Source organism: Capra hircus, chromosome 15, assembly GCF_001704415.2.
Source record: "Capra hircus breed San Clemente chromosome 15, ASM170441v1, whole genome shotgun sequence".
NCBI classification, from domain to species: domain Eukaryota; kingdom Metazoa; phylum Chordata; class Mammalia; order Artiodactyla; family Bovidae; genus Capra; species Capra hircus.
In genome coordinates this window covers 41829307-41844107 of record NC_030822.1, presented here as the reverse complement: position 1 = coordinate 41844107, position 14801 = coordinate 41829307, and the positions used below count along the sequence as shown (strand labels likewise).

At 49.0% G+C, this 14801-nt stretch overlaps 1 protein-coding gene across 14 annotated transcripts in view; it reads right to left on the bottom strand.

Annotated features, from left to right (window-relative positions):
- LOC102172084 (protein-methionine sulfoxide oxidase MICAL2) overlaps positions 1 to 14801 on the bottom strand; it is a 239835-nt gene that overhangs the window by 119977 nt on the left and 105057 nt on the right. For all 14 annotated transcript variants that reach the window (XM_018059551.1, XM_018059553.1, XM_018059554.1 and 11 more), the window contains exons 8-15: positions 11683 to 11783; positions 7197 to 7454; positions 5913 to 6028; positions 4938 to 5064; positions 3762 to 3852; positions 2539 to 2686; positions 1320 to 1519; positions 684 to 790 (exon numbers count right to left, since the gene is read on the bottom strand). In XM_018059551.1, the coding sequence (XP_017915040.1) occupies positions 684 to 790; positions 1320 to 1519; positions 2539 to 2686; positions 3762 to 3852; positions 4938 to 5064; positions 5913 to 6028; positions 7197 to 7454; positions 11683 to 11783 (1148 nt within the window). The remainder of the gene's footprint in view (positions 1 to 683; positions 791 to 1319; positions 1520 to 2538; positions 2687 to 3761; positions 3853 to 4937; positions 5065 to 5912; positions 6029 to 7196; positions 7455 to 11682; positions 11784 to 14801) is intronic.

Below are 14801 nucleotides of genomic sequence, written 5' to 3'. Positions count from 1 at the left end.
TGCAAAACACGCCTACCAAGTTATTATATTTGGATGTAAATACTTAACAAATGAAACTTTTAGGTATTTCTTTTGATCTGGGAGCAGTGTGAAAAAAGTGACTAAGACGTGAAAGGTGTCACTGAGTCAGGAAAGTTTTGGAACCTCTTTATTAGGCTCTGAACTCCTCAAAGGCAACGGCCCACTTATTAATCATCTCTGTATATCTGTTCCCCTCAAAAACTAACAAAACTTTTAGCTTTAAAGTTGGCATGAAGTAGGGCCCAATAGACATTTGCTGAATGAATGAACTAAAAAACAAAAAGAATAGAACAGAATGTGTAAATGTAGGCTCTTCATCCACCTCTGCTGCTAAAGGGCCATCATGTTCCTGATCTAAACTGCTTAGCAACGTGAGATATCATCTCCTCCTCCCTGCTTAGGAGGCAGAGCCAATCTGCTGTACTTTTAAAAACACTCGCTGGCATGTCCTCTTCACTCTCTACCCTGCCCTTCCTATAACCACACTGAAAGCTTTGAAGCTGGCTACACGGCGCAAGAGAAGTTGACGGAGTCCTACTCATATCTTCCATGAGTGCGCCATCTGTGTAATTTATCAGCACAGACCCAGCCTGTGGCATTTCCCTTCCCCTCACCCCATCCACGTGCAAAGAGAGATTAAACCACCCCCGACTAAAACTTACTCGCGGAGTCCTCTTCCTCGGAAACGTGAGGTTGAGATAGTGATGAGGAATGGATGACTTGGCCAAGCCGAGGTCGGCGTTCTCTTCATAGTTTTTACGCCAATAATCTGTTAGGAAGTAAAAGTGAGACTGAGATTCAGATCCTGCCACTGCTCCCCCAGTCTTCAGGGGGTGTCACTGAGACCAAGTCCCTCCAAAGTAACTCCCTCATCCCCAACTGAAGCTGCCAGTGGCCTGTGTAGGGAGCTTGTGCCACTCTGTCAGTGACCTCCCAGTGACGAGGGCAGGTGCAGACCAGCCCCATGTGACACCTGCCACACAGGACCCACTTATATACACAGAAAGTGTTAGTCGCTCAATTGTGTCCGACTCTTTGCGACCCCACGGACTGTAGCCTGCCAGGCTCCTCCCATTCGTGGTATTTCCCAGGCGAGAACACTGGAGTGGGTTGCCATTCCCTTCTCCTGGGGAATAGAACCCGGGCACAGGGTCCACCCCTATTTAGGCTCAAAGACAAAGAGAGGGGAGGGGTCAGCCCCAGAACAGAGGCCACCAGTGTGAAGAGCAGCAAGATGTAGGTGCAGAGCAGAGATGGCTCAGGGGCAGGGAAAGCCTCGTCCGAAAGCAGGTCCTTACCCACAGGCCTCAGAGGGGTGCCCCGGAAGAGCTCGTAGAACTTGGAGAGGTACATGACCATACTGAGCTTGTCGGGCTCCTGGGCCGATGCCATCTCTTTGCCTGTGGTCACTGGGGGGATGCCAAACTCACGCTCCGCCACATCAAATGCCAGCTGGTTGTTCTCCACAGCGTCGTCTTCGTTCAAAGAGTCAAAGTTGCTGGAGAATCAGAATGAAGTGAAGTTCAGGGAGAGGATGGAGAGGGGTGAAGAGCTGAACAACCTCAGAGTAAGGAGCACTGCAGGGGACACTGTTCCTGCTCGGGTCCCTCCACCACCACCCCCGACCCCTTAGCGGGGCTCAGCCAGAAGATGCAGACCCCGTTCTCACTCAGGGAGGGACCAAATCAGATCTGGGCCATGAGAATGTCACTGGGCTGAAAACATAAGAAAATGATTGGAAAATCTATGAGCTATTTTAAGTAGTTCCCTTATATTCTTTTCCTTTTAATTACAAAACTAATATGAGCTTCTTGCAAATAAAAGAATCAAGTTATATAAAGTAACAAGCGAGAGTCCTGTCCCCTTCTTGAGGCAACTTCACTTCTTAAAGGTACCAGTTGGGAACCTTTACTAGGTTGCCATCCAGCCTTCTGGACAAATTTGCTCATGGGTGTGAGGTTATACTGCAGTTGATTTTAAAACAACAGAATAGACATATAGTGCTTTTGACATCATAAAGCATTTCCACAAACATAATCCAAACTTCCTAATTACCTTGCTATTATTCCCAATTTATAGATGAAGAAGCAAACTCAGAGAAGATAAGGGGCCTGCCCAACAGTATACAGCTAACAGATCTGGGTCTCAAATCTAATTCTTTTGGCTGTAAAACCTCAAACTGGTCCCCAGAATTAAGTCTTGCCTCTGAGTCTTCTCTTGAGGCTAAAACTTGAAGATGCAAATGCTCAAATTTCCCAAAAGAAGAGAGTTTGGAATATAAGTGCAATCAGTTCATGAATCTGAGCCACTTTAGCTCCTCACAGATCAGACAAGCTGCAGGCAGAGTAACCAGTGTAAAGGGAAGAGAACAAACTGAAGAAAAAACTCAAATCCAAAGTATGCGGAGAGAATACTGAACCAAGGGTTCTGCATGTAGAACAGCCCCGGGCTCCCTTGTCTCCAGGGTCCCCTAGAGAAGTAAGGCGCTTGCCAGGTCCAGCGGGGCCCCAGACTCACATCAGGTCAGGCCGGAAGCGGTGGATGATGGCACACAGGGCCAGGCCACTGCGCCAGGATGTGGTCAGGTTGGTGACGCTGACATGCTGGTAGCCCTCGGTCTGCTGCTGGCACCAGGTTAAGAGCTTGCTGGGCCGGATGTCCGACTCTGCAGCAGGAGGAGACAGATAGTGGTGAAGTGCTTTGCAGAAATCTCAGCAGCTGCCCTGGGGAACCCCTCCATCTGCCACCTTGTGTGGGGACCAGGAGCAAAAGTATGGAAGTAAGGGGCTGTGGGCACAGGTGCAGCCCTGAGGGGGTCCTATTGAGAGCATGCAGGACGCTGGGACAGGAAGCATGGTCTCTTGCAGTAAAGAGTCCCTAAGACCCCTACTCTGTCCAGGTCCTGGTTAGAGGTCAGGAACATAGGGGTAAGGAAGACATGGCCCCTGTCTACAGCACATTTATCCTGTGGGGAAGACAGACGCATTAGTGGGTGACAATGATGGAGAAGCCAGTGCCAGGAGAGCAGGTTTGCTAGAGTCTGGCAGTGCCAGGGAATTCACCAAAGAAAGAGTCATGGAGGAAGTACATATGAGCTGCTCCTAGAAGAGTGTCTAAGACAGAAGGAGGTCTCCAGGGACGAGACAAGGACTATGGCATGGCAAAGAATCTAGAAAAAGCTGCCATGTTATGTGAAATGGTTTATCAAAGGGCCAGCAGCAGTGGGGCGTGTGAATGAGGAGGGCAGAGAGGAGTGGCAGGCAGGACACAGGTCTGGGCAGCTGGTGCCTCTTTAAGCAGGATGGTGACCTGAGCACAGCTGGATCGACACTGAGCAGTTAGCCATTTAGCCCTCCTTTCCTTTGGCACTGAGTGCCGGCCTTGTGCCCAGTGCTGTGCCAGGCCCCAGAACCAGTAAAAGAGTGAAGCATGTGGAGCTGGTTATCTAACTGAGGATTCAAGATTTCAGACTGGAAACAACAGGAGAAGAAAAGCAAGTCCCAGAGAAGTCCTTCCAGTTCACTGCAATGTACCAAGCACTCGCCTCTACCCCACACAGTGATGCTATGGTTGGTGTTGTCCTGTCCCGGGTTTACAGGTGAAGAAACTGAAGGGCAGAGATGAGAGGCACCTGGCCAAGGCCACTGGATCAGAACCAGGCTGCCTGCAGGGCCTGGGCCCCGCCTACCACCCAGCCAGCCTGCTCCCTACAGAGTTGGGGTCCCAGGAAGGCCTCTTACCTCGCCTGGAGAGGCCAACGGATCTCCTCACTGAGCCCAGCCTCTCAAGAGGATACTGGTGCAGCTCCTTAGTAATGTACAAATGCTTCACCTGGGGGAGAGGGAACACAACTGTCTGCCAGTTCTTCCCCAAATCCCAGTCGTAGGGCCTCTGAACCCTTTTCCTCTCTCACTGAAGAGCACGACCTTCTGCAAGGGAACCAGCAACCTGATACAGAGCTATGGATCTGTTATCCACCCAAACGTGGGGGAAGTCAAGAGTGAATCTAGATAACTGGCTTTTTAAAATTCACACCATTTTTACGCTATTAACTGAAGAGGTCAGAGCTCGTGTGACTCTAAGTCAGTGAGAGAAAAAATAGACTCTAGAACCTCAGATGGAAAAGACTTGATATTTGATCAAGTAGATTATTCAAGAGAGCTATGCTCAGCAATGGGCTTCCCTGGTGGCTCAGACAATAAAGAATCTGCCTGCAGTTCAGGAGTGAGTGTGCTAAGTCGCTTCAGTCATGTCAGACTCTTTGTGACCCCAAGGACTATAGCCCACCAGGCTCCTCTGTCCATGGGATTCTCCAGACAAGAACACCGGAGGGGGTTGCCATGCCCTCCTCCAGGGGATATTGCCGACCCAGGGATCAAACACACATCTCTCATTCATGTCTCCTGGATCAGCAGGAGGGATCTTTAGCACCAGTGCCACTTAGGAAGTCCAAATGCAGGAGACTGGGGTTCAGTCCCTGGGTCAGGAAGATTCTCTGGAGAAGGAAATGGCTGCCCAATCCAGAAATGGCTACAGTGGTCCAATGCAGAATTCTTGCCTGGATAATTCCATGGACAAAGGAGCCTGGCAGGCTACAGTCCATGGGGTCGGTTGCTGGACATGAGTGAGTGACTAACACTTTTCACTTTTCATGCTCAGCAGTGCGTGTGCTCAGTGACTAGCAAACATGTAAATCCATGTACATATGTGGACACACACCTACATGTTCAGTTCTTTCTGTGGGCTAGAGATGCTGACTCTACCCTGTGGCTTTCATAGGGAGAGGAGTTGCCCCACCTTTAGGCCAAGAGGCATTGGTGACCTCGGTCCCAGGACTATGCCAAGATTTTAGGAGACCACCCCTTCCTACCACTCAGAGCACAGTGACCCAGACAGGACTCCAGGCAAGGCCTTACCTGATGTGGCCTGACGCAGTTTGAGTTGAGGTTTGGGTACCGCGTCCCAGGGTCTAATGTATACTGCTCAAAGTTCTTGTTGATGTTCTCTGGGGTCGTTTGAGGTAACAGTCGGTAAAGACTTTCTCTGGAGGGAGGCAGAGCTGGGGTCAAAGATTGCTCTTGCCACCTCTGGCCTTCAGTTCCACCCCTTCCCCCCACCCCCCGCCCCCCCTCCCATGTTCTCAAGAACTTCTTAGATGTGTTTGCATAACCCTTCCCAGCAATGCCTGGCCCTCCTGGTTCCTGAGATTTACAAAGCAAGGGAGGGTCAACAGGGTTGGAAGGAAGCAGGAGGGAGCCTGGGAGGTGGTGATGCTGGCCTCCTCCCCTGGGCAGAGGGCAGGGACTCAGCTGGCAGCCCAGCGACCTGTGGTTTTGCTATAACTGCCACTCAGCCTCCTGTGGCTGCTCCCTCATGACCACAGGTCTCCACACCCAAGACCAGCAGAGGCCTGTCCCCACCCGCCAGCCCTGACTTTCCCCAGTCCACCAGCTGTCACAGCCATGTGGCCCACAGCAGGGGTCTGGGAGGAAGCTCAGGATCTCAGCAGTGGAAGAGGCCTTGGAGGTCAGAGCACCCAACCCTCAATAGAGTGGGACTCAGCGCTGCAATGGAGGCTTCCCCTAGACCTCTTCTGGCTCCTCAGTGTCTCAGCAGTGCTGAGAACCCCAACTTCAGGGCTGCCCTGAAAGATGAAGATTTCTCTTTGGCATCCAAGACTTAAGAGCTGGGCCCTAGGGAAGTAGATCATGACAGAGGTAGGTCATTATGGAGGACTTCTCCTCAGGGACACCAAAGGTTAAATCGGCCACATGTGGGAAGGCAGAGAGAGCAAGGTAGGGGCTCCAGATTTCATCCAGCCTCGCTCCCACCCCTGCCTGAATTTTGACTCGGCCCTGCCTCCAGCTGAGGGTTCTGCTGTCAGTACTCACCTTTCAGCAAGAAGCTCCAGGGGAGAAGTGCCTTGGTCCCAGCTTTTCACCATCCATGCAGTGTCAAAGGCTGCCAGGAAGCCGCGGGCACAGCCAGTGCCCATGGGCCAGAATGGCTACAAAGGACACATACAAAGTTCCAGTTGATTCCAGCGATTCCCAGCCTGCCATCCCATTCTATCCAGCACTTGGTGTTTGCCAGGCCCATGGGAGGCACTGGGAGGTCAGAGAGGTGACAGGCACATCCCTGGGATTCACCACAAACACCAGTAACTATAGCACAAAGTCTATGCAAGGGTGCTATGACATGGAACAGCATAACTGCTCTGGGGGCTCAAAAAGGCAGAGGCAGATTCCCATGCTGGGGGAGGGAGACAGAAATAATCAAAGAATACTTCATAGAAGAGGTACGTTCATGCCAATTTTAAAGAATGGATAGGATTCTGATCTTGATCCATTCAGGAACAGGGAGCAAAGGCTTGGTGGTAGGAAAATAACAGAGCCCGATGTAAGAACAGCCTGTCTGGTTTGGGTGCAGCAGAGAGTGTGGGAGGAGAGTGCTGAGAGAGAAAGCTGGGAAGGAGGACTGGGACAGCAGCAGAGGCGTGCTGAGGGCTTATGCAAGGAGCTTAGGTCAGAGTCTGCACACCGGGATGAGCAAGCATGGATTCACGAAGCTAAGTTCTAACTAAACTGTTCCATGTGCACCCAAAGCATGGTTTGAAATTTGATGCTAACGTGGGATACATGCATCATCATTTTTTGGTCAGTGCTTACATTAAGATAAAAATTTCCCCTCCTGAAAGCATTCATTTAATCTAAGAATGCTAGCATCTGCATATTTTCTGCGAAGAATTTTGAGCAAGGAGGCCATGGACTTCGGGGCCAACACTCCCTTCTTGCTCCTATATGAACTTTATGCTGAAAGTCCACAGAGATCCACAGACTGGAGGAAGAAGTCTCAGGGTCTACAAGCTCTAAGAAGGATGGCCCATGAAGTCCAGACCAGGGCTGCTTAATTTTGTGCTCCAACCGAGAAGCCAGCCCAGAAGAAACCAGAGGGGCAAGGGAAAGTGTTCCTGCCTGTATATAGGCAGAGTTGACTCCTCTGAATTTAGTCAAAAGGCAGGCTCCGAGGCCAGGGTGGGTTTATCAGAGTCCTGCCAATTGGCTGAGAGCCTGTCCTTCCCCTGAGCTTCAGGACAGCAGATGCTGCTAGTTACAAAAGCAATGTGGGGGTCTATCTTCCAGCAGGAAGCAGGGGAATCCAAATGCAGGAGGTACCTCAAGCAAGCTGTCACCCACAAGGGCCACGAGCAGCTGGTGTGACTGCCGCTCGCGCACCAAGGCCGCATTCTCGGAGGCGTACATGGAGGTGAAGTCGAACATGGCCACGTCGGGCTGCCCGTAATGGTTCATGGCAAAGTCTAAAGACGGCAGCTGGTAATTGGTGGCGAAGTCTGCAGCCTCGCGTGCGTAGGAAAGCAGGTTGTCCTGGTTCACATTCTCCGCGCACAGCAGCATCTCTGTGTCGATATAGTCCTGGGGGAAAGAACGCAAGCACAGTGTAGCAACTTGCCCTCAAGAGGGCAAGGAGTCATATACACTTTCTTTGCAAAAGGACTTGGAATGGATTTGCAGAAAGGCTAACTGAGACAGAACTACAAAACTGGGGCCCAGGGAACAAAGAGGAACCAAACCAGTCATCTGGAATGTTGAGAGTTATGATTAAACATCACATTTGGCTTTGAGCTTCCTGGCATCCAAGGCAAAAGGGAAATGAGATATGTTACAGGGCTTTCCTTATCAGAAAGAAGGAAGCAAAGAAATTCCTAGGGGAGGCAATTTATTCCTGGCACTAAATTCTAAAAGAACTGTCTGACATAGGAATTTTGACAGAGAGCAGTGTGTTGTAACGAACAGTGTAAATAATTGTCCTGCAGAAGTACAGAAGCGTATGTCATATGGCTGGTTCTTACGATAACGTTCAATAAAATTAAAAGACAAAAAAGCAAGTGAGTAGGAGTGATTTTACAACGGACAAAGCTAAGCTAATGTGGTCCAGAAATGCTGTGGCTAGTGGTCAAACAAGTCCGAAAAAGAAACGGGTAATTGGCATTACTCTCAAACTTTCTCTCCAAGATCAGTTACCCCTTTTCTCAAGAGGCTAAGGGCTCCTCAGGGTCCTGCGTTGCTCTTACAGTGTTAATGTTGCACTTTCCCACTGGGAGGTAGAGAACCCTGAGCTTAGAGGACTAGGATATCCCCCTGGAGGGACACTGGCGATGATCTCTAGGACATCTCCCAGAGCCAAATCTGCTCATAGTGTGGCTACAGAAACTAAAAGACCACCTTTCCCAAAAGAGACACAGAACATGCAAACCCCCTGGGGCGCGGGGCAAGGACTAGCGTGTAAGACTAACATGGGCCTTGCGTCAGTGAGATCAGCAGGTCAAATTCCATCTCTGTTTATCGATTGCATTGACTGTAAATTTGGGCAAGTTATTGAACTTTTCTGAGTCTCCGTATTCTTATTTGTAAAATTTGAGTTTGCAAAATGAGATTAACAAAATCTACTCTATAGAACCATGTGAGAACTGAATGAGACTGTGTACATGGCTCCCTGGCCCAAGGCCTAGGAATAGGGAAGTTTACAATGACTGAGATTCCAGTCTGTAATAAATAACAACGGCCAAGCCGCAGTATGTGCTGAAGTGCATCCCCGACACCCCAAGAGTAACAGCATGAGCATTTACAAAGGTCTTAGATGGCACAGCCTCAACCACAAACAGCGACCTACTGTGGTAATTTTCCCAACAGCCATGATTTCCCCCAAATTCCAGTATTTCTACATCCAAACCACGTCAACTAAATTGAACCCAGAGTTGGCCCAAGAGCCTTTTGTTGGGTCACAGCTGGAGCTCCTGTTACTCGCTTTCCTTTCTCATACCTATTCTTAGATCACAAGATCACTCTCCTCCCTGAGGGTATGGGAGAGTGAATGGAGAAATCTCAACGATATCCCCTCTTCAAAACGTGCCACAAGCACCGTTATGGAGGACTGGATGATGGATGGATGTGGACACTGTATGATGAAGGTGGCACCGGCACTGATGCCACATGCAAGACTGCGGGGACCTGGCCAAGGAGCGGACCCCCGCTGTGCTGGGATGACAGCCACCTTTCCCAGGGCTGCTGGGAGGAGCCAAGGGGCTGGAGGTCCCAGGTGAGAGGGTGGATAGCAGAACAGACTTTTAGGAAAGAGGCGAGTACAGGATGAGAGGAAAAAAAAGTGGGAATGGGGCTATAAGAAAGAGGGTAGGGCCGAGGAAGGAGAGCTAAATGAAGATACAGGCAGAAGGTGAGTTTGGGCCTCATTTTGCACAGGCCTAGGGAAGAGAAGTTGAGTCCTGGACGGAGGTGGGGAGGGAGAGAGGGAAGCAGGAAGCGTGAGAGAAGAGTGGGGAATCCAAGAGGAAGAATAGTTCCCCAAGGTGTGCAGGTGGAAGGAGGCTGCAGACCAGAAAAGGAGGTTAGGCAACACCTGTCCACTGCTGCAAATGAGGGCGGGCTCAGCACGGGGAGGCCAGCTGCGACGTGCATCCGTCCACCTCACACTCCTGGCCACCCAGCTCCCTGCTACTGGGCTTAAGACCAAGCCTGCATGTTCATAGGTCAGCAGAGGCAGGGGTCTGGAGGGACAGACGCAGCTCAGAGCCCAGAGGGAGGGCTCCTGTAAGAGAAACTTTAGTCTCCCTTTGGTAGTCACGGGAAAAGGCCCAGAGATCAGCAGGAATAGATGGGGAAGCAGGTCAGTCAGTCATTCAGCAAACATTCACTCAACACATTGTGTATCTCAAGGAAGATGCTGGCCCATGTAGAGACAGGAAAACAGGATTTGCCATTCCTCTGGGAGCAAGTAAAGAAGGGCAATTTAAGTAGACTGGGGTAGACAGGTCAGCTCTCAGCCTGTGCAAATGCTATAGAGCTTGGCTGGACACCTGGAGACTCCATGCGGGACCCCTGAGCCATAGTGTCTAGTTCTCCCATGCCCAGTCTGGCCTCCAATTTCTAGAGATCATGTCTTATATCTCAAGGACCTTCTGCACCAGCTCAGATGGTGCTCCCAGATTCTCTGAGGTAGAAGGAAGGCCTTGATGGGGACAACCATGGGCCCCCAGCTCCTGCAGTAATTATGGGACCAAACCTCAAAGTTCCCACCCACCTGTGCCACGGCACAGAGCCTGAGGGGAGCATGCAAGGGCTTTGGCAATGCCAAAAAATCAAGTCACCGTGAGCAACATGTTGTGGCCAGGACAAACACCCTGGGATGACCAGGAGGAACCTCAGCATCCCAGAAGGCCAGAGTTCTCAGCCAGTGACATAGGAACCCTAATTGAAACTTGGCTTGACTCCCCAGAGATGGGCTAAGAAGAACTTCTGTAGCTCCTTCCAAGCTAAGGAACCCACCGTACCTGCACCTTGGGCCCTAAATAGTCCTTCACTATGTGACACAGGCATCCCAATCGAGGAGGTAGTTTTGGGAGGCACATCTGTGGAGCAGAGGGAAAAAGGGGGCACGGCCTTACCTCCCCCAGACCGGGTCAGCAGTGGGGCACCAGATGCTGAAAACCACATCCACTGATTGGGCCAAGTTGGCTTCATTCACTAGCCCCCCTCCCATTCCCAGCCTCCTGTCCAGCAACTCAGGCTCTCCGCAAAGCTCTGAGCTGATGCAGAGGAGGCCCAGGGGAGGGCTGGGTTACTAAAGCTGCCCAGCCGGCTGCCAGCACAAGCTGGCATGAGCATAGGCGCATTCTTCTCTGACAAGCGTCAATGAATGGTCACCATGCTGCCTGGGCTACAGGCCGACCCCCTGAGAGCAGGCTGACCTTGGATTGCACGATCCTTATCTTAAGGCCATAGCAGCAGTGGCGGCAGCAACCAGGGCTCTGGAAGGGTTGAACCCTGACCAAAGAAGCTGTCAGCCCAGGGCCGGTCACTCCATGTGCTCTTTCCTTGCAGCCCTGCTCTCTGTATAAGCAGGAAGGTGCAAAAGCAGAAAGCAGAGGCCAGGAAGGACAGCAGGACAAAAAACCAGGTGTCCAAACCAGGCAGAGACGCTGCGGAGGGAATCTACAAGCCTGCAACATGTCAGTGCTCTGCATACATTTAAAAATATATTCCTCTGAACAATCCTTTTAGACAGAAACTATTATTCCTATTCTGCAGATGAGAAGACTGAGGCTCAGAGAAGACAAGCAGCTTAGTCACAGTCCTGAGTTAATACATGGCAGAGCCAAGATTCAACTTGAATCTTCTTGACTACAATAATGCTTTCTCCCAAACCATGACAATGTGGCCACAGCATGAAATTTACAAGTAAATATGCCCATGTCCCACTAGGACAATGAACCACCATCTGCCTCCAAATTATGTGTGACAGCCCAGAAAAGGAGGAAGTGGTAAATGAAACACATGGTAAAGACCTTCACTGACACTTGGGTGAGAATCTTAGCAACCCCCCAGTCCAGCTCTCTGCAGAAACACCCCTGCCCTTATTGTTAGTGTGGGCTCCTCCATCCAACATTCAACGTCACCAAGGAGGACTTGGTAGGGGATGGCGCCTTCCTCTACAGTCCCTCTTCCCCCCACCCCGACTCAGTTTCTGGCAGAACAACATCTACGCCCACACTCGCTGATGCTGCCAGCCCAGGTCCCAAAGGGAAAGACAGGATTGATACACAGCCAAGAGATAAGAGATACGTACATTAATGATGACGCCTTTGTCAAGCAAGCTCTGCTTCTTGGCGGTCATAACAAAATAGTGGGTGCAGTCCTTGTAGTAAACAATGTTCTCAAGATCAATCCCTGAAAAGAGAAGGTTATGGACACAATATTACTTCTTCAGCGCCTACTGTGTGTTAGGAATCCTGCTTTGTCTCATTATAGGTCTCATTATTTATCTGCAAAATATTTGTGTTAGACAAGTTTTAAAGATACAGAAGGCTGGCAAAGATAAAATCAAGTGCCGGAATTTACCCAAGTCAACACAGCCTTCATAGTCCCACAAAGATACTATTTTATTTTTAAATTGAGATATAACTTTTTGCAGGTTTAAGGTGTTCAGCATACTGATTTGATATACATAATGCAATATGATTAAGCCTCCATTTCTTTTAAAACTCACAAAGCTCTTCCCGGCTGTGGACCAGTATTTCCGAGTCAGAGCTGAGCACATGTCGCAGAAAGGCACGGTGCTATCTGTGGCATGGCAGTTAAGTGGCAACAGAACCAGGATTTGAACCACAGTGTGTCTGAATCCAAGTCCCATCCACTGTTTCCTCCATGTGAACAGAGACACAAGAGCTATGTGAATTCTCCAAAGACTAAAGACATTTCTACCATCCTCCTGTTACGTGTGAAAACCCAGGTGGCTCTGGTAGAGCAATTCAGAGGACTGGGTTGTATCTTTTTGTACCTTCCATCACCTGCAAAAGACTTTTTAGGCTGAGTTTCTCCACTTAAAACAATGCCATAAAATAACAGCTTAGCTCAGTGTTTCTGAAAGGAGGATCTCTAGCCAGCAGCATCACCTGAAGACTTATTAATGCAAATAACTGGGGCCTGACCCCAGCCTACCGAATGGGAAACTCTGGGGGGTCTGGCCAGCAATCTGTGCTTGAAAGAGGCCTTACAGGTGATTCTGATTCATTCTCAAGTTTGAGAACCACTGGTGTGGCTTCATAGAAGAAAAAGGAACAGGTTTAAGGCAACCTAGCAGTTATCACAGAGGCGTGCTGGGTTACCATGGAAACCCCTTTATTACTCTTAAATAGGAAACAGCCATCCATGCCTAGGGTCCCCCAGAGGATCCAGGAAATTCACTGCTGTCACTCTGTGAGGGCATTGTTGTCGAAAAACGGCCAAAGGTGACGACCGCAACAAAGTGTGAAGGAAGCTCATTGAAATATTTGGAAAAACACACTCAACATCCTGTCATAATTTATATTTGGTGGTTTGTTTATTGTCTTGGTTTTTGAGGGGAAGGGAGGGCTGGAGAATTCTTAAATCATTCAAAAGGGCATAATATGCTGGGAGGAAATACTAAAAAAAAAAAAAAAAATGCCACCATGGTGACACTCAGAAGGTCATGCAGTGGACACACATCACTGTGGCCAGTGAGAGGCGGAGTCTGGCTCAATAACTAATCCCGTTTCCTAGAAAAGTACCTTACAGAAATAATCCAACAGCAGTTTTATCAGCAACAGTAAAGTCCACAAACTTTTACCGTAAAGGGCCAGAGAGTAAATATTTTGGGCTTTGAGGGCTATCTGGTCTGTGTTGCAAGCCCTCATGGCACCAAGGTAAACAAACCAGCCTGGCTGCATTCTAATAAACTTCTATTGATGGACAATGAAACTTGAATTCATAACTTTTTTATTTTTCCCTTAAATTTGCTCTTTTGATATTTGTGCAGCCATTTAAAAATATTAAAATCATTTTTAGGTTGAAGGCAATACAAAAATGCATGGCAAGTCATGGTTTGCCAACCCCTGGTTTAAATGCTTCAGCAGTGAGTGACAATATATTCACTGCATGAGCTACTCCAAACAAATCTGACCGTCAGGAGGACTGGGCACAATGGACAACATTTAAAATGTGATGCTGAATTAGAAAAGCAGAATAACAGTGTTGACACTACGGTGAAAGCTCCGGCCATGTAGAAAGTAAGGATGCCAGTGGAGAATTACCGAAAAGGACTACATGAAAATGATTGTTCCTGTGCTAGGTAGTGCTGGGTGTTAATGATTTATTTTTAGTATAAAAGTTTTATTTAACATTGTTACACTGCCTTTTCAAGGAGACATATATATGTTTCAAAGTCAGGTTAAAAAGAAAGGGAAAAAAGTCTTTAATTTTACTCAATTGAGAACAGGAGTTTCACCCTTCTTCTCCCTTACACTGCATGATTTTTTCTCCACTATGCTTAGAGACCACCTGACATGTTAGTAATTGATTTGCCTATTGATGGTCACCCCCCCACCCCCACAACACCTATAGAATATAAACTCTGAAAGAGGGATTTTTGTTTGTTTGCCAACCCCTCTATTTCATGTCCTTGGAAAATGGATGGTAGGTGTTCCATAGATATTTGTTGAGGAAATAAATGAGTCCTTTCTTCAAGTCCCACGGTTGAGAGACAACCGATGCCCTTGGGTGTCGTGACCCATCCCCCATATCCCTGACCGTCCCTGGAGGTAAGGGCAGCTGGTACACTAACGAAAGCACCTATGCCTCTTTCTGGACCGCCCACAGGTTGCTGGTTCCCCATCAGAGTGCTCCTGGAACCCCACACTGACTTAGGGCAGAGATTCACCAGCCTGTTTTAGGGTGGTTTATGTGCCTGTCTCTCCCCAGACAAGGAGCCACTATTGGAGGAGACCATGTCAACCTCAACTGTGTATCCCGTGAAATTGAGCGCAAACTCCAGGAGATGGTAAGAGACAGAGAGGGCTGGCGCGGTGCAGTCCATGGGGTCCAAAGAGCCAGACACGACTTGGTGACTGAACAATAGCAAATATGACAGGCAATCAGTAAATGTCTCCTGTGTATAGATGGCTAAATAAATGCATGGTTATCTATTAACCATTATACAAATGGTTATCTATTTTCCTGTACAACATCTAGAAATTTCCCTCAAGAATCCTTCCTGTCCCTGAAGGAATTCTGTCCATTCTTATCCTAAAGAGAAACTCCTGCTTCCACTTTACCAGAGTGAGTCTCTTGGTGCCAAGAGCTAGGAAAGCCAAATGCCCCCACCCCTCCCCATTCCACCCCACTTCAACCCCTATACAGAACAGAGAAGCATGAACAATAGCCTGATTT